Source organism: Abramis brama (assembly GCF_963993115.1).
Source record: "Abramis brama genome assembly, chromosome: 12".
Lineage (NCBI taxonomy): Eukaryota > Metazoa > Chordata > Actinopteri > Cypriniformes > Leuciscidae > Abramis > Abramis brama.
In genome coordinates this window covers 18,209,505-18,227,985 of record NC_139974.1, presented here as the reverse complement: position 1 = coordinate 18,227,985, position 18,481 = coordinate 18,209,505, and the positions used below count along the sequence as shown (strand labels likewise).

At 38.6% G+C, this 18,481-nt stretch overlaps 1 protein-coding gene across 2 annotated transcripts in view; it reads right to left on the bottom strand.

The window, feature by feature from the left end:
- Positions 1-18,481, bottom strand: part of fkbp10a (FKBP prolyl isomerase 10a) — a 315,758-nt gene that overhangs the window by 86,867 nt on the left and 210,410 nt on the right. For both annotated transcript variants that reach the window (XM_084131485.1, XM_084131484.1), the window contains exons 3-7: positions 15,947-16,136; positions 8,735-8,880; positions 6,346-6,535; positions 5,982-6,127; positions 5,418-5,607 (exon numbers count right to left, since the gene is read on the bottom strand). In XM_084131485.1, coding sequence (XP_083987611.1) covers positions 5,418-5,607; positions 5,982-6,127; positions 6,346-6,535; positions 8,735-8,880; positions 15,947-16,136 — 862 coding nt within the window. The remainder of the gene's footprint in view (positions 1-5,417; positions 5,608-5,981; positions 6,128-6,345; positions 6,536-8,734; positions 8,881-15,946; positions 16,137-18,481) is intronic.

Below are 18,481 nucleotides of genomic sequence, written 5' to 3'. Positions count from 1 at the left end.
ACAATTTGCTATCCATTGCTCCCTCTTGCCTCGAGTTCGCTCCTGGCAGAGTGAGAGCCATTCTCCACCCTAGACCCGGCTATGTGCCTAAGGTGCCTACAAATGTGGCACAGTATATAATTCTTCAGGCATTCCATCCTCCACCGCATGTGTCGGCTGATCAAGCTAAGCTACATCTATTATGCCCGGTCCGAGTTCTGGAGGCCTATGTACATAGGTTCTCGGGCTGGAGGAAGTCGGACCAAGTCCCCTGCCTCTAAACAAGCTATTAGCAGATGGATAGTAGAGGCCATTTCTTCAGCGTACGAGGCGTGCAATTTGCCTTCGCCTCTCCTGATAAGAGTCCACTCAACTAGAGGAGTGGCATCCTCTAAAACCCTGCTAGCAGGGGTTTCCCTTCAAGAGGTCTGTGATCCCGCTGGCTGGGCCTCCCCACACACCTCCATAAGACATTACAGTCTGGATCTGCCCTCTACATCGGGTTCACAAGTTCTCTCGTCTTGAGTGTGCCAGATTGCTTCACACCAGGGCGCGTACTACTCAGTGTGGCGCTGTGGGCATTTCGTTCCCCAAAGTGACGATTCTCGACGCAGCGCGAGTTCCCTCGAAAGGGAACATCTCGGGTTACGACTGACGCATCATGCTGAAGGCGTTCCCCAACGTGTCGAATCGACACTTTGTCAGTCGTAACCCGAGACGATTTGTTTAATGTACGGATCTGTTTTGAAATAGGATGTTTTTCTTTTGTTGCTATGGTTATTGTCTGGAAAATGTATTTACTGGAAAAAACGGTAACACTTTATAATAACTGCACACTATTAATCATTAGTTAAGCATTAGAAAACAGTTAATTCATCATTTATAAAGCATTACTAGACATTAATAAGCAGTTTATAAATACAGCTATAAATGCTTTATACTTGATTTAAAAGCATATCTATAATGTGTTTAATAATTGTATTTTCATACTTTATTAATGATCAATTTATCATTTCTAAATGAAGTATTGCATTATTTACACACAAGTTATTTAGGAGTTGTCAATGGTTCATAAGATCACTTAGAAATTGTAAGTAAATGATTAATAAACTATTTAAATGTACATTCATACATATTATTCAGACATATAGTAATAGTTACTTAGTGTGTTAATAAATGGTTTATTAACATGTATTTCTACTGTAATTCAGGGTTTATTCAAGTAGTTATAAAACATTTAGTAGTTGTTAGTTAACTATTTTTGTGAGCTCATCTAAAGTGAGGACTAGTTATGCCTTGTAAAGCATTTACAAAGGCGATTTAAAGGCTGTTAATATTTCTATGTTCTGTATCACTGTGTTGTGTTTGTTTCTTTTTTCTGTTTAGAAGATAACTGAGTATTTAAATCTCCTTTATAAATGCTTTACAAGGCATAAATAGTCCTCACTTTAGATGAGCTCATAAAAATAGTTAACTTATGCTTAAAGGTACAATATGTAAGATTTTTGCATTAAAATATCCCAAAATCTCAAGGCCAGTGTTATATATTTTGTTAAGTTGATTACTTACAATATCCCAAATGTTTCCAACTATTTTTAAATCGTGAGAAAATTGTGATTTTAACCAAGGAAACGGGGCGTTAGAGCAGGGGTGAGCTGGGAGTCGCCAGTCAATTGCGTCATATCCGCGTTACTCTCGGTTTCCGCTCGTACTGCGTGGATTCCTGGACAAATGCGGAAGTTGTAGTTGTAGCGTCTATCAAGCAACAAACGTTAGCTTGTTTCATGCAGTCGTTATGGAACACAATTATTCTTTACCGATTGCAGCTGGTTCTGTCGACAAAGCATGCTTAATTTTCGGTATTATTGCTTTAGGTTTGTGTTTAGTTTATTGACATTGTTTATCACGTCTGGTGTTTATGGCCATGTAAATAAATATAGCATGTGTTATACATAAAGATTAATCAGTATTTTGGTAAATGATGTGGGTATGTTTGAATGTACTTTTACAACAATTGTTTAGAACACGTAAAACTGCGCAGCGTTATCACAACAATGAATTCGACAAATACAGTAACATCTATGATAACCAATTTAGTATTAAACCTTACTTTTCTTGCTGTTAATTCATTTTAATGAAATAAAAGTGTGATAAGGTTCAAGAGTCAGGAAGGAAGAAGACAGGGGTCGGCGTGACTGGAACTCGTACTTTATTAAAATAAAACAAAACAAACAAAAGTCGCGCACAATGCGCATTCACCGTGGCAACCGCGACGGCACAAAACAGTTCAAAAATGAGAGCTCGGATCCACCGGTTTTCTTTCTCTGCGTCCAATTTTCTCTCCAGTCTCTCGTACGAGTCCTCAGTCCATCTCTCTCTCTCTCTCTCTCTCTCTCTCTCTCTCTCCAATAATACTGCAATAAGACACAGGTGTTCGTCATTTGCACTTGACCTACTTACGTCCCGCTCTTCTCGTTTCTCTCTCTCCCGTTACAGACTGAACCACGCCCCCCTCGCCACAAAAAGCATGTCATTAAACGCAACATTTATAAAAATAGAACTTAACCTCATCCATGAACATGATTTTTCGATTCCCGTCTGACTGAATTAGGCTACATCCACGGTGGAGTTGAAAACAACAGTTCCCATCATTCCACGCTCCACATCGTCATCAAGCTACGCCGTTGATGTTGTTTGGAATGTAGCGCCCTTTAGCGGCAGAAAATGTTGCATATTGTACCTTTAAGTTATAAATGCTTTATAACTACCTGAATTTACTACATTTACTTACAATTTCTAAGTGATCTTATGAATCACTGGCAACTCCTAAATAACTGGTTTGTAAATAATGCTATACTTTATTTATACTTAATAATGCTATAGAAATGATAAATTGATCATTAATAATGTATGACAATACAATTATTAAACACATTATAGATATGCTTTTAAATCAAGAATAAAGCAGTTATAGTTGTATTTATAAACTGCTTATTAATGTATATTAATGCTTTATAAATTATGAATTAACTGTTTACTAATGCTTAATTAATGATTAATAGTGTGCAGTTATTATAAAGTGTTACCGAAAAAACTAATACAATGACGATTCTCTTTTTGATTGATGTTTTTTTATTTGCTTATTAATTAAAGAATTGCCAATAAAGAACTCTTGTACAAATCACATAGTCAAAATGGAGGAAACTCTCATTCTGCATGCTCACCTAATAGCGCACCGCCTTTTTATCTCATGCTCTCACAGCCAATCACAAGCAAGATCAAAAGTCAACTCAAACAAAGTTAACAAATATACAATTTGCTTACAAACAAGTTTACAAAAAAGTGTTAATACACTATCCTTGTCAATCATCTCAATTTCACGAGTAAATCACAAAACAATAATTTAGCAGAAGACAAGCTTCTTCAGGCCATTGCGACTTTCTGGTGTGATAGCCTGACAGAATACAGAGACAACAGATACACTGAGCACCTTCAGAAGGTTTTTGTCAGTTGTGGTACAGCGCAACGGAGACTACTGGAATGTAGCAAATTTATTGAAATGATGTAACTTGCCATTATTTATTACAGGGCTTCTCAACTGGTGGGTCGCGACCCAAAAGTTAGCTTGACAGTTTTGAATGGGTCGCGGAGTGTGCAGTCAAAGAAAAAACAACAAATGTAATTCTGTTTCCTTTCAGTTTGTCATGTTCGGCGTCACATAGGAATGTACTGACGAATTGGGAAAACGCCTGAGAGATCCCAGAGAGAGGCCATTTACCCTGTGAGCTTCAGCACTATACAGAGAGCTACATTTCCCTGAAAGAGCAAGCACGGGTGTGATGTTGTGTCTTTTTAAAGATGTCATTCCACCTGTGTGTTTCTGGATGCAGTCGTTACCTGGAGCTGGCTGACAGTCACAGACCGTTCCTACGCTTTGCATTCGAAGGGCGGGCATATCAGTACAAAGTCTTCCCCTTCGGGCTGTCCCAGTCACCTCGCGTCTTTACAAAGGTCGCAGAGGCGGCCTTGTTCCCCCGAGAGAACGTGGCGTTTGCATCCTAAACTATCTCAATGGCTGGCTCATACTGGCCCAGTCACGAGATCAGTTATGGGAACACATGGGACATGGTGGTCAGACACCTCAGCCAGTTGGGGCTTCGGGTATACTGGGAAAAAATCAAACTCTTACCCGTGCAAAGGATCTCTTTTCTTGGAATGGAGCTGGACTCGGTCAACCAGAGAGCATGCCTCACAGAGGAATGTGCTTGGTTGGTGTTGAACTGCTTCAACTGCTTCCTTCAATGTACAACGGACATGCAGTTTCGGGTATTTGGACAGGTCCCCAACTGCATTGGCACATCAACTGCCTTGAGTTGCTAGCAGTATGTCTTGTGCTGGGCCGAACTTCAAACTAATTTAAACTTCAAACTACTTTAAACTTCAAATACTTTAAACTTTGAAATGAGAACTTCTTCAAACTTGTTCAAAGTATTTGGTCCGGCATATCCATTACAAAACATGCATATATCGATGAAATATTGAATTAAAAGCTTGAAAATCTGAAATTTCTACCATGTTTACTTTTCGTGTTTTCAGAGGATGGACGCTTCGATAATATCACAATACACTGTGTGGGGTGCTTTGATTAATCACCAAAGGCGTTATTGCAACTGGTTAGCAACAAGCTGGTTTTGTTTGCATCAGCATGGGTTTGAAGAAACTGAAAAAAAACGAGACAAGACGCTTGAAGAAATCTGCCTGCAAAGTTACCTGAAAATCTATGTGCAAGTGTACCTAGGACAAAAGCTGTTTTAAACACAAATGGTGGTCACTAGGGTTTCCAAATTCTGAAAAGGAAAATACGGGACAATCATGGTTCTTTATATGAAAATAAGGGACAGAATAAGGGACACTCAAAATATTTGTACTGTACCACACAGTGCATGTCATTTCAGCATCTGCAGTTAAATATGTGTACAAAAGATGTATAAAAGGTCATTTCATGTCATAATCAACCAAATTTAAGAAAGAGTTCCCGGCTCAAATTTTTGATTTTGAAAAACAAATGATGGATGGATGTATATTTACTGAGAAATTTTGTAAGTTTTGTAAAATGGGTCAAAGTGACAATTTCTACCTGAGATTTGGAGTCAGATTACAGGGGGGTTAAAATGACTTTAGAACAGCATCATTATTTTACTTTTATTTTCTGTATGGCTTTCATACGGGACGCTTCTTTGATGCCTTCAATACGAGACAATTCCGAATTATACGGAACGGTTGACAACCCTAGTGGTCACACCAAATATTGATTTGTTAGCTGTTATGTTAGCTGTTATGCCATGTTAGCTGTTATGCAAGCCACAGGCCATGCTTGGCCATATAGTCACCTTGTTAAATTAATAAATAAACACAAGTTGCAAATGGAGAGCACTTACGAAGAATAGAGACGTGTGCCATCCAGCAGAGAGCAGTTGTACTGGTATAAAATCAGGTCATTTTCAGCACTTGTCAGGTTGCAGTCAGCTGGTTTGTAGGTCACTTTGATGTCCACTTGGTCTTTAGGGTTGTGAAAGTCAATGACGTGCAGGTGAAAAATTAGTACGGCAGATCCTGGGATCAGCTCACCTGAGAAAATTTTCGCAAAGAATAGAGCAGATGAGAAAAATTTGGTCACATTGAATATGCAGTATTCTATCATCAGTCTCAGTCTACCTGAGTCTACTCCGTAGACTCTATACAAACTACAATTAGAAATTGAGTACATTTTGAATTTTAAACCATGAAGACTTATTGAAACTAAACTGAAATCTTAAACCAACATACTTGTTTGAACACAACAATGCATCCTGTAACATTTCCAAATAAATAATATTGTTTAAAATTATTAAACAATACTAAACATTTTAGCATGCTTATGTTACATTATGTAAATTAATAGTGCATAATTACATTACATAAAGTGCTTTATTCCTCTCTTCTAATTCGTTTCTAAAAGTCACCTGATCCATTTTCTCCATAGGCCAGATGAGGCGGCACAGTGACTCGTCTCCACTCACCCACACATACCCCCTGAAGGGCTTTGTCCATGCCAGCAATCACATAACCCATGCCAATAAACGTGTTGTAAGTGCTGTTTCGAGAATAGCTAGGGATGAAAAAATAAATAAATAAAAATAAAAAATCAAGTGAAGTACAAAGTTGACAGGAGAGTTTCAACAATCTTGTGAAATCAAAATGCTCAGCATTTTTCTAACAGCACTTTGCACTGCACTGCACTGACACTGAATGTTAAACAAACAAAAACAAACATGTGCAATACTCCTTGTTATGTGAAAATATTTATTTTCCAGATGAAAGACTTACCTGGAATCGAAGACAGTGCCATCTTGAAATGTTCCATTATAATGGTAACGTATGAAATCTCCCACCACTGCCTTTCTCCTACATGGCTGTGGAATCTTTTGAACCTCCACGTTCACATCATCCTTCACGTTAAACACGTCCACCAGTAACACATCAAAAATTACAGTTGCATATGGAGGGATCGTTGCACCTGAAGATGAAGTTCCTTCAGACTATGCTTCAAAACAAATCATATTTACACAAAACCAGGATCTTGTTAAACACAGTTGATATAAAAAGTCTACACGCCCATTAAGGAGGGGATGTTAAAAATTAAACAAGGATAAATCATACAATAACTTTTGCACCTTTAATGTGAAAATTACAACCTATGCAATGCCACCAAAAACCAGGGACCAGAAGAACCAGGAGCCAGGAGGAGCAGGAGGATGACTCAGAGCCATGACAGGTAGAAGTTCCATGGTGAAGCCTTGGTGGGAAAACTAATCGGAACCAGCGTGACTGACAGAGGTGGAGCCGGTAGAGTTGGAGACCCAGGTAGAGCCGAAGAGCCAAAGAGACTGGCAACACTGAAGTTCCTGAAGGCCAACGCAGAGACGTGGTGACGAGAGGCAGAGGTGGAGCCAGGGTGACAGAGGACTGAGGAGGAGCCGCTGAGGCCGAGGGCCAAGACGAAGTCCGACAGAGTGAAAGGGGTGGAGGGACAAGGCGCAGCCAACGGTCCAGAAGTCTGTTGTATTGGCAGAGCTACGACTGACCAAGGCGAGGAACGATGAAGCCTGGTGAACATGTGAGAATGATGGTCCCAGGTGGAGCCAAGGGAGCCGACTCGTCGACATCCCGAGTTTAAGAATGGGAACCACTTGCCAAGGCATACTAGAAGACCCGAGGCGGATCCGTGCAGCAGAGTGGAGCAGAGGAACTGAAGGGGGACAGCAGAGGTGGGGCAGAAAAATTGGATGGGTTTGGTAGCGAAGGGGGGAGTGGGAGGCTGGGTGTGACCATCCGTTATGAAGGAGACTTGGAGCTGGGCAATGAAGACTTAGTGCTAGGCTTAACCAGGGATGACTTAAATACTTATGCAGCAATGAATTGGAGCTGGACTTAACCAGCAGAGACACAGAAGACTTGGAGCTGGGAGGGACCAGCGGGGGCGGTAGACTTCAGGGAAAAACCTCTTCAAATTCATCAACATTTTTATAGAGATCTGGCACAGCTGGCACAGCTCAGGGAGTATGGACGGGGCTCCAGGTGTGTAACAAACAAGCATGAACCATGACAACTAATAATGAACGAGAACTCAGGCAAATGGTGACAATGAAAACAAAACTAAACAGAACAGAACAAAAAAAGACATGAACTTGATACTTTCATCCTTTGGTTTTATTATAGCATTAGGAGTCTATCAGCTTGGCATATCTTGACTTAGAATATTTTCCCACTCTTCTTTGCTAAAACATTCCAGATCTGTTAAATTGTGAGGGCATCTCCTGTGCACATCCCTCTTCAGGTCTCTCACATATTTTCTATAGGATTCATGTCTGGGCTCTGGCTGGGCCATTCCAAAAATTAATCTTCCATTGCTGAAGCCATTCTTTTGTAGATTTATATATGTGTTTTGGGTTATTTTCATGCTGAAAAGTTCTCTTTATTTTCAGCTTTCTAGTAGATACCAGAAGGTTCTGTGCCAACATCAACTGGTACTTGGAGCTATTCATGATTCCCTATCCAAAGCATAACACATTTTACAGTATGTATTTTAGTTAGAAAAGGCTTGCGTCTTGCTACCCTATCCCATTGCCCAGACATATGGAGAATACCGGATATAGGTGTCCCATGTAGGGAGCAACCAGTAGGCTACTTGTTAGAAATGTTGATGAATTGTTAAAGACTGTGCCTTAGAATTTTATTTTATTTATTTATTTATTTTTGTAGCCCTCACCTGAGCGATAACTTTTACCAATGAGATCCTGTTCGTGCTTTATAAGCTCTTTGTGGCCCATGGCTCTTGTAGCATGCAGCCAAGAAGATCTTACAAGAACAGCTGAGATTTATTTAAAGTTTATCTTAGTGACTCAAGGTGAAGATAGGTGTGTACTATTTCAAATGAGCTTGGTAAACAGTTTGTTCTGAAAACAGCCCCAAGCCCAATTATAAAAGTTATTACATTTTTTACATTACAAAAACCATCTGTTTTAGGGGTGTGTAGACTTTTTATATCCACTGCATAAAAATATTACACTTGTCAAAAATGTCACTCATATACTTTATTATTATTATGCATTATTAATTTTACAGCTGTACAATAAAAGTATAATAATGTATGCATAATAAATGAGTCAAGAAGATTAATCAATATATATCATATAGATGAAAGCAATAATTATACCATATCCTTTGTCATCATAAGCCAGAAATGGTGGGATAATAATTGATCGCCTCTCCCCAACACACATGCCCAGAATGCCTTCCTCCATGCCTTTGATGAGATTGCCCTCTCTCACATATGTGTTGTATGTTGAGTTATGAAGATGACTGTGATAAGAATTTATAGACATTATAATAAAAAACAAGAGACAGAATACAGAATATTAATATTCATAATTACATACATTTAACAATTACATACTGTACATAAAGTGACCCCAGTATGTATTTGGACAATTTAAGCCACAATTAAACATGTATTAATATGTTTGCTTTATTTATCAAAATATCAAAACAAGTGGCATAGTGGCATTTGTTTAAAAAAATAGCACAAGTCCACCTTTTAATCAAAACATTATAGAAAATGAAAACATTAACCCGAAGTATTCCCCTCAAAAAAGCAGATAGCAACAATACAGAACAGCAGCTGGAGTAAGGTTTGTCTAAAGCACCTAAAAGAATTGTGCAGTGCGAGGCTGTGGGTATGGTGCTCATGGGATAGTGCAAAGTATTTTACAATACTTATGTGTTGGAGGATGGACTGCATTAGAATGTATGCATCTGGGGAAGTTAGAATGAATTGGGCGTGCCAAAGGGTATCAATTTGGACGTGTGCTGGACGGCCTGGTGAGGGATGATGAAGTGGGTTTGCAGGTGATGCTAATTAGTAGATAAACTGATTAGGGTTTGCTGAGCTTTACTGATGTGGAAGCGGTAAGACCTGATTAGAGATAAAACAATATGAAAATTTCATATCACAAATAAAGTGAACCAAAATTATCACGGTTATCAATATCATGATAGTATTTTTTTTTATGTGCTGGAAATCTTTAAAAAAAAAGTAGCCTACTTATACAAACACTGATATAATTTCTCCAAGTTTTTTGTACTAAAACCTAAAAAAAAAAAAAAGCAGCACTATATGAAACTTTTGTTTGAATTAACATTAAAATGATAACATTAAAAAACAATGGCCAGATTTTAAACTAACAAAGAAAATAATTGTCTGGGTCAATTACCACATAACATATCTACTAACATGTACTACATTGTTCAAATAAGGTTTTGACAAAACAAACTTTTATAAAAATGATAAACCTCACCTTTCAGCCTTTAAATAATTTTTATAAAACAAAGTTGAGTCAAAATGACAAATTATAGGTGTTTTATCTGCTCCTTAAACAACATAAGCTGCCTTATTATTCAAACTGTTGAGAATTTCAGAAAGCACATTACCTTATTTTCCATCTACCGGTTAACATTTTTTTGCATTCATCTGAACAAAAAAAGTAGACAGGCTAAATTAAAGGGTTAGTTCACCCAAAAATGATAATTCTGTCAGTAATTACTCACCCTCATGTTGTTCCAACCCCGTAAGACTTTCGTTCATCTTCAGAACACAAATTAAGATATTTTTGATGAAATCTGAGAGCTGTCTCACTCCTCCATAGGCTTCTTAAGGGATTGAAACTTCCTGGCCCAGAATAGTTATTAAAGACATCGTTAAAATAGACCAAGTGACTACAGTGGTTCAACCACAGTTTATCAAGCGACGAGAATACTTTTTGTGCGCAAAAAACAAACAAAACTAACGACTTTATTCCACTATTCATTATGTTCTCCGTGGGCCTGAGTGTGTTTACTTAGTAAAACTGCGCAGCGCGTCTGTGTTGCACGTCACCACGTAGGCTCACTATTGGCCGACACTGGTTATGTGTGTGTGTAACGATGTCTTTAATAACTATTCTGGGCCAGCAAGTTTCAATCCCTTAAGAAGCCTATGGAGGAGTGAGACAGCTCTCAGATTTCATCAAAAATATCTTAATTTGTGTTCCGAAGATGAGCGAAAGTCTTACGGGGTTGGAACAACATGAGGGTGAGTAATTACTGACAGAATTTTCATTTTTGGGTGAACTAACCCTTTAAAGTCAAGTCAAGTCAAGTCGCCTTCATTTATATAGCGCTTTTAACAATATGGATTGTTTCAAAGTAGCTTTACAGAGTTAATAGGAAATTACCTTAACAGATTGTTTAGGCTTTACAACAGCTCTATGATAAAGTTATTGTCCAGCTAAAGTTGGTTTAAATTGATTGATTCACTTCCGTTGCGAAGATCATTAGTTATTAACTTAGAGGTTTCATTGTCTATTTATTACCAGCAAATCAGAATTTGTAGGATGGACTTTTGAGTTAAAACTGGAGTTGAAGGTGAGTTCAGAGCAGCGAAGAAAACCGAAGACAGCTAAACTGAACAATGCGTCGAGTGTATGTGAAGTATTGATGGAATGGTAGCCTAGGCAGAGAGTGGAGATACATTTGGTAAGTCTATGGTTAAGGGTTGTCTGGAATTTGGGCGGGCGGCCGGGCGGGTGGGCGGGTGGTCGGACTGGGTTCTCTGGATACCTTTAATGAGGAGGGAGGTCTGAGGTTTGCTTATTGCGGGAGAGGTTTGCTGTTAAATTTGCTGTGAAATGTTGATTCTCTTCATATACAGTACTGTGCAAAAGTCTTAGGCATGTTAATATCCCCCCCCCCCCCCCCCCCAAAAAAAAGTTTTAAGTCAGATATTTATATCTTTTGCTGTAGTGTGAGTAGGAAATATCAGTTTACATTTCCAAACATTCTTTTTGTCATTAATTGTAATAATCCAGTGAGATTTCTGTATGCACAAGGAATCTGACAATAGCCAGGATGATCTGATCTCACCATCATCGAGTCTGTGATTACATGAAGAAACAGAAACAACTGAGACAAACTAAATCCAGAAGAACTGCGGGAACATCTCCAAGATGCTGCAAAGCTACAGTACTGTGAAAAGTACTGGAACTTGTGTTAAAATGCTGTAAAGTGAGAATGTTTTCAAAAATATTAGGGGGGATATTAACATGCCTAAGACTTTTGCACAGTACTGTAAACTTAGATGGATCTGGCTTGGAGTCCTTTGCCACTATTAAGATAAGAAATGAAAGACGTGACAGATAGAAGGAAAACATCAGGAAACGGGAGGTTGTAGATGCGGTGAGATCATTTACAGTCCAGTAGGTTTGGAGTATTCTTGGCAAGGCGGTTTGTAGGAGTTGAGGGAGATGTCAAGAAGTGGTTTTAGCAGGTGATTTAAGTAAAAATTAGGTACCGAGGCTGGGGTTGAATTCGCCTCTGAGTTAGGGAGATTTGGTCCTCCAGAGCGGGAACAGAAGACTCGAGGAAAAGAAAATGCGAAATAAAGGGTCGGCAGAGCAGAGAGAGAACTTTGCGTTTAGAACAGTTTAAGTTTAAGGAGGTTAGATACGATCAAGATAATTCTGTTGATTTTTTTCCTTAGGCAACAATGCTTGGAAATTAATCAGGGAAGGTTAATGCCTATAAACTCAATGAACGTGGCTGGACGAGGCATTTTGTGATTATTTATATTATACAACATGTCTAGGGGTATTAAGGGGTGCTGAATCCAAATCTGATGTATATGAAGCTCAAAAATGTCCCAAAATGCCTAAAAAATGCCAAAATTGAGAAATTCAAAATGGCCGCCACCGCCAGGCTGAAATCTATTTTTCAGTATATCTTTTTGACTAAACAAGGTACAAACATGAAATAAATGTGCTTTTGTAAGTTTTCCTACATGGGCAATTCAATGCCATATTCAGATTTGAGAAGTAATGTGAAGAAACAGCTTAGATATTGCAAAAATAGTTGTTTTTAACTATGAATAATTACTCAGTTATAATTATAATTATAATTATTATTATTATTACTATTATTGTTGATATTATCAGGCTACATTTACTTTGTATTTTTTTTTTTTTTAGGTCAAATGTACAAACAAATACAAAAAGTTACAAACTTTAATTAAATGTTCACAGGTTTTCACACATGGGGAATGTAACATCCTGTCCTGATTTAAATCAAGTGTCAATAATCAGCTTGAAAATCACACAAGTACAGAGAAAAAGGTGGTCATTAGTGATAAAGAAGTTGTCAATCAAATAAGATCCAAAAGCAGGAAGATCCATGGGTCATGGTGATATTCATTGAACTATATCCCAGTAGAAGTTACAGTGACAGCTTATTCACAGTCCTCTTCAATGTTCTGGCAAGTGTTGTCAAGTTTCCTGCAGTTGCATGCGTCTATACATTCCATGCGACTCTTTCTGAATAATAGAAGAATAGAATAGAAAGATTACAACCAGTACAAGTACAGGTACATTGGAATACCAGTCTGTCTTATTTGTACATTCTTGTACACAATGATCAACATCACCTAATTCCCTATACACATACCTGCAGCTGCAGCGTTGGCTGAGGCATCCCTTGGTTACACCCACATGAAGTGAACTCCCTGCAGGCTTTAGGCATAGGTGGCAGAGACATTAGCCGTGGCACTAATAGTGTGAATGCATGATATGAAACTTCACTGCATCTGAGGTTGGGAAGGGCCCTCTCACAGAAGATATTGTGAATTCAACAGAGAAATTCATCTGTAAGATGTATGGTGTGCCCAAGGTTGATACATGCAACAAAGCAAGAGTGAAGTTGTTTTGCAAAGGTCGTCCACAAGAGACTCCAACCTCAGATGCAGTGAAGTTTCATATCATGCGTTCACACTATCAAGCAACAATCTGGAACCAAGCTCACCTGCCACATCCTGATCTTCCTCCAGTGGATGAAATGGGATGGATGCACAAGGTGTGCAGCTAATGTCTCTGCCACCTATGCCTAAAGCCTGCAGGGAGTTCACTTCATGTGGGTGTACCAAGGGATGCCTCAGCCAACGCTGCAGCTGCAGGTATGTGTATAGGGAATTAGCTGATGTTGATCATTGTGTACAAGAATGTACAAATATGATAGACTGGTAGAGCATTCCAATGTACCTGTACTTGTACTGGTTGTATTCTTTCTATTCTATTCTTCTTTTATTCAGAAAGAGTCGCATGGAATGTATAGACGCATGCAACTGCAGGAAACTTGACAACACCAGAACATTGAAGAGGACTGCGAATAAGCTGTCACTGTAACATCTACTGGGATTTAGTTCAATGAATATCACCATGACCCATGGATCTTCCTGCTTTTGGATCTTATTTGATTGACAACTTCTTTATCACTAATGACCACCTTTTTCTTTATACTTGTGTGATTTTCAAGCTGATTATTGACACTTGATCTAAATCAGGACAGGATGTTAAATTCCCCATGTGTGAAAACCTGTGAACATTTAATTAAAGCTTGTAACTTTTTGTATTTGTTTGTACATTTGAACTAAAAAAAACCAAAACAAAGTAAGTAAATGTAGCCTGATAATATCAACAATAGTAATAATAATAATAATTATTATTATAATAATAACTGAGTAATTATTCATAGTTAACTATTTTTGCAATATCTAAGCTGTTTCTTCACATTACTTCTCAAATCTGAATATGGCATTGAATTGCCCATGTAGGAAAACTTACAAAAGCACATTTATTTCATGTTTGTACCTTGTTTAGTTAAAAGATATACTGAAAAATAGATTTCAGCCTGGCGGTGGCGGGCATTTTGAATTTCTCAATTTTGAGGCATTTTGGGACATTTTTGAGCTTCATATACATCATATTTGGATTCAGCACCCCTTAATACCCCTATAAATGTTGTACAATATAATAATCACCAAATGCCTTCGGGGTTCTGATTTTGTGAAAATTGACCCTGTCTATATGGAACTGCATAATTATTGGAAAAAATCCAGCATATTGCTTCAGACAACATCTCCACAATTTTGTGGGTGCTTTTGCTGCAGAAGGTTAAACAAACGGTGAAATAAAATCTCGACCCAACGTACCCTGAATAAATGCCATAAATCTGGATGGATGGGCATTACTTTAAAGGGATGGTTCGGAGTAAAATCAACCTAGGGTCCTTTGCACCATGACATTGAGCCCCCCCGAGAATGTCATGGTGCAAAGGACCCTAGGTTGATTTTACTCCGAACCTTTAAATGCTGAGGTGATGCTGCAGCTGATGCTTTTAATTATTGTTATCGTTTGGTTGATGTTGTGGTAATGAAGAGAATATTCTTTGAGTGGGATAAAGATGTTAATGATTATCTATTATCACTAGTTTTGTCCCAGATAATTTGTTATTAGCCACTCAATTAGGGCTGATATGGAAAGACTCAAAGGAGGGGTGTTTTAAAGGAGCCATTCATGAAGCCTAATTTAACTTCTTTTTCTTCGTTTTTAGGCTCTTTATTTTTGACAGACTTCAAAACGAGACAAATAGATTGGGCGTGTGCACCACCTCAGTAATTACAGACATGTAAGAAATGGTAATGCTGTCTAGTACATTTAACATCATTGTGCTATGATGATCTATTATGCCCCTTTTTACAAGATGTATTTACAAGTCTCAGGTATCCCCAGAATGCATCTGTGAAGTTTCAGCTCAAAATATCCAGCCCGTTCTCATCCCTTTTGACATTTCGTCTACATCCAACGCACATGGCACCCTTTAGCGTCAATATGAGACGCAGATAGATATGGGCCAGAAGGCGCCTCCTAGCGGTCTAACCCTAATCCTACCCCAGACCTAAACCTACCCATAACCGAACAAAGCTCTGTGCGTCTCATATTGACGCTAAAAGGTGCCATGTGCGTTGAGTGTAGACAAAATGTCAAAAGCATCAGTATAATGACGCCCTAGGATGAGAATGCGTTGAAATATCCCACAGACTATCCCACAGACCCACAGAAATATCCCACGGATTGCAGCGGAGATTCCTCAGAGATGAAAGATTTTGTCAGACAGGAATACAGCACAATTTGGGATATGATGGGCACTTAGGGCGGGGCCAAATGACGGAAAACTGTTTAGGAACGGAGGTGGGAGTTGACTGTTTATAGGCTTCCTACTGTGCTGATTGGCTACATTACCTGAACATGCTTCTCCCGAACTTTGTTAAAATGAACTAAATTTAAAATAAAGACAAAAGGAAAATGTTTTTGTTAATGTAATAAACAACACCTGTGAAAAAAGATCTGGCATAATTTGCTTGCTTGTTTGCAGATGCCACTTGGTTTGATATTTTGTATCTAATGATATGAAATTCAGACAAAGTACTTTATGCACATAATGCAATAGCTATCATTGTTCTCTCTATTTTTTTTCCCAAACAGTCACATTTGTTATTTTGGCCCACCTGGACTCAAACACGTTTCCCACTAACAAAGATCCATTGTAATGATAACGGACAAAGTCAGCGGGCATCACTGTCCGTGTGCACTTCTGCGGTCTGTGAAGCGTACGAATTTGAACTTTGTCTTCTTTATTCCACAAATCCAACAAAAGCACATCAAACACCAATGTTGCATCAGGTGGGATAACTGAACCTAGAGAGAAACACCAGTGTTGAGCTACAGGTAGATGGGATAACGGAACATAGAGAGAGTGTGAAAACTTAACCTACCCAAAACATGCCCACTTGTTTTGTGGAAAATGTTACACCCTACTAACTTACTACATCAAGGGCCTAAAATTAGAATCAAGTGCATCAATTAGTAGAATAAGTGCTCATTATTAGAACATAATTAAAAAGGATGACCACACTGGGGGTTTAAAAAATATATAAAATACACCATTACAGTATGCATAAAATAAAATTCACCCAGTGCAAGACACCCCAGGAAGTCTGCAAATTTTCCAAAGACATGCTTTGGGTGTAGATTCCAGGTCATTCTTAGTTCTCTGTTGGCAAGTTTCCACCGAAAAGATCATTACAACTCCAGCCCTAAAAACTTGAATGGAGTCGAATGGAGCTGGGGGCAGGGGGCTGGAGAATGCTGACACTGTCTATGAAATAACGTTGCATTACATTGCTCTGTATGTGTGTGCAAGAGAGACTCGTGTGCGACATTGCGAGTTAATCAACGGTTTCAGTTTAAATATAATTGCAGCAAGGACAAAAGAGGGTTCCAACAGTTTATATAGAGCTATTAGTAAGCTGGAATCACTACTAGTACTGTGAAAAGCAAAATGTAAGTGTCTGTACAAACAGCCAGACAAGCAATGTTAAGCTAGTTGTAGTCAAGTAAACAACATGTAGCAGCATGTATGACACTGCTTGTTTCTTGGGAAGTCTTTGGGAAAACTCAGCCGTTTGTGACAGGCTATACTTTCAGGGTTGCCAACTTTGGGACTTTGGCTGGAGTGAGACTCTGTAAAACATCAGTGCGCGCACGTAACCCAACCCTAATTTTAAAAATGTCAGTCCTTGTTTACTTAGTATAAACCCTGAACCCTGAAAAAGTTTCAAAATGTACAATTAATTTATTGATTGCACTATAAAAAAAATAAAGATAGAGGTGATTAAATAACAAACATGTAAAACAACAACTTCAAAACAATAAAAAATCTCAAAACAAAAGGGACACATAATAGTTACTCCACCTCCCCAGAAAACCACAACACAAGTTTCACACATTAGGCCTGTTGTAGCCTATGCCGCAGTGGCAGTGTTGGCCTGCTTCACTACCTCTGCAGGAGGCTCGTATCTGAAGCAGGGTTCAATCCGTTCATGAACGTTCATTGCGTCTGTCACGTGACAAATGAACAAAAGACTCGGAAGGTAAAGTAATTATTTATGTTCCCTGTAAATTATTTTTGACTGCATTATAATGATTTCTTAATTCAGAATATGATAAAGACTGCGTAGGTGGATGTGTTCTGGGAATTTGGCTGTTAAAAGTATAACATTTAAAGCCACTTAAATGAACGAAATGACTCGAAAAAAGATTCGTTCATTTTAATGAACGAGATCGAACAAGCGAGTCAGTAAAATGATCCAAACTTCCCATCACTCACAGGGTGCCATCAAGTGACAGTCTGTTCCTGGTGTCAGTCTTGTTTAGGCCAATAACTGAAAAGGTTCGCTCAGCATCCGAATTTGAGGTTGGCAGGCTCAACACAATCTGGGCAACCTTTGATAATTTGGGGAATTTTAAAATGCCACTTGCCCGATTTGCCAAAACGTAATTTGTACCATGAGCCTATTTTTGTTGAGCAATTTAGCTAGCCCACATAACGCACGTCAGACAACGTTCGCAACTATAGTTGAAGTCTGTACTCTCGGCACACAGTCTGATTAGGCAAGGCTACGTCTGTAGTGAAAGGCACACCATTTTATTATCTGCTTACCTTGATTGTCATCCAAACTTTCAAACGCGCATCAGTGGGCTCCGACTCGGACTCCGAACCTATGCTCTGAACTCTCTCTGAACTTTTCACACACTACTGACGTATCAGGTGCAAGGTTTTCAGCGAATCAACGATCAGAGAATACTGCAGTGAGAACATTGTAGGCAGATATTACAGCTGTGGGCCTTAAACTCCTCTCCTGTCATTAATATGCTGTGGTCTAGTCATCGACAGAAAATTACTCACATTAGTAAAGAAAAATAACTCCAGATGGATAAGGACGTGTTTGACACAAATATATATGGATGTTTTTATGGAACAATGGATCTTGAAGTGTATGTCAGTTTGAATTGCTATTGACAAGGGTGTTCTAGAATTACCTCAGAGGTTCGAGATTATCTACATGTAAATAATATAAGGACAATGAAATAATATAAGGACAATGAAAGCATTTAACCAATACTGGAGGTTAAATAAGTAACAATATTATGAAGAAAACTGAGGATTGCACAAGTACTAAAAGACCAGTAAAAATGACTGA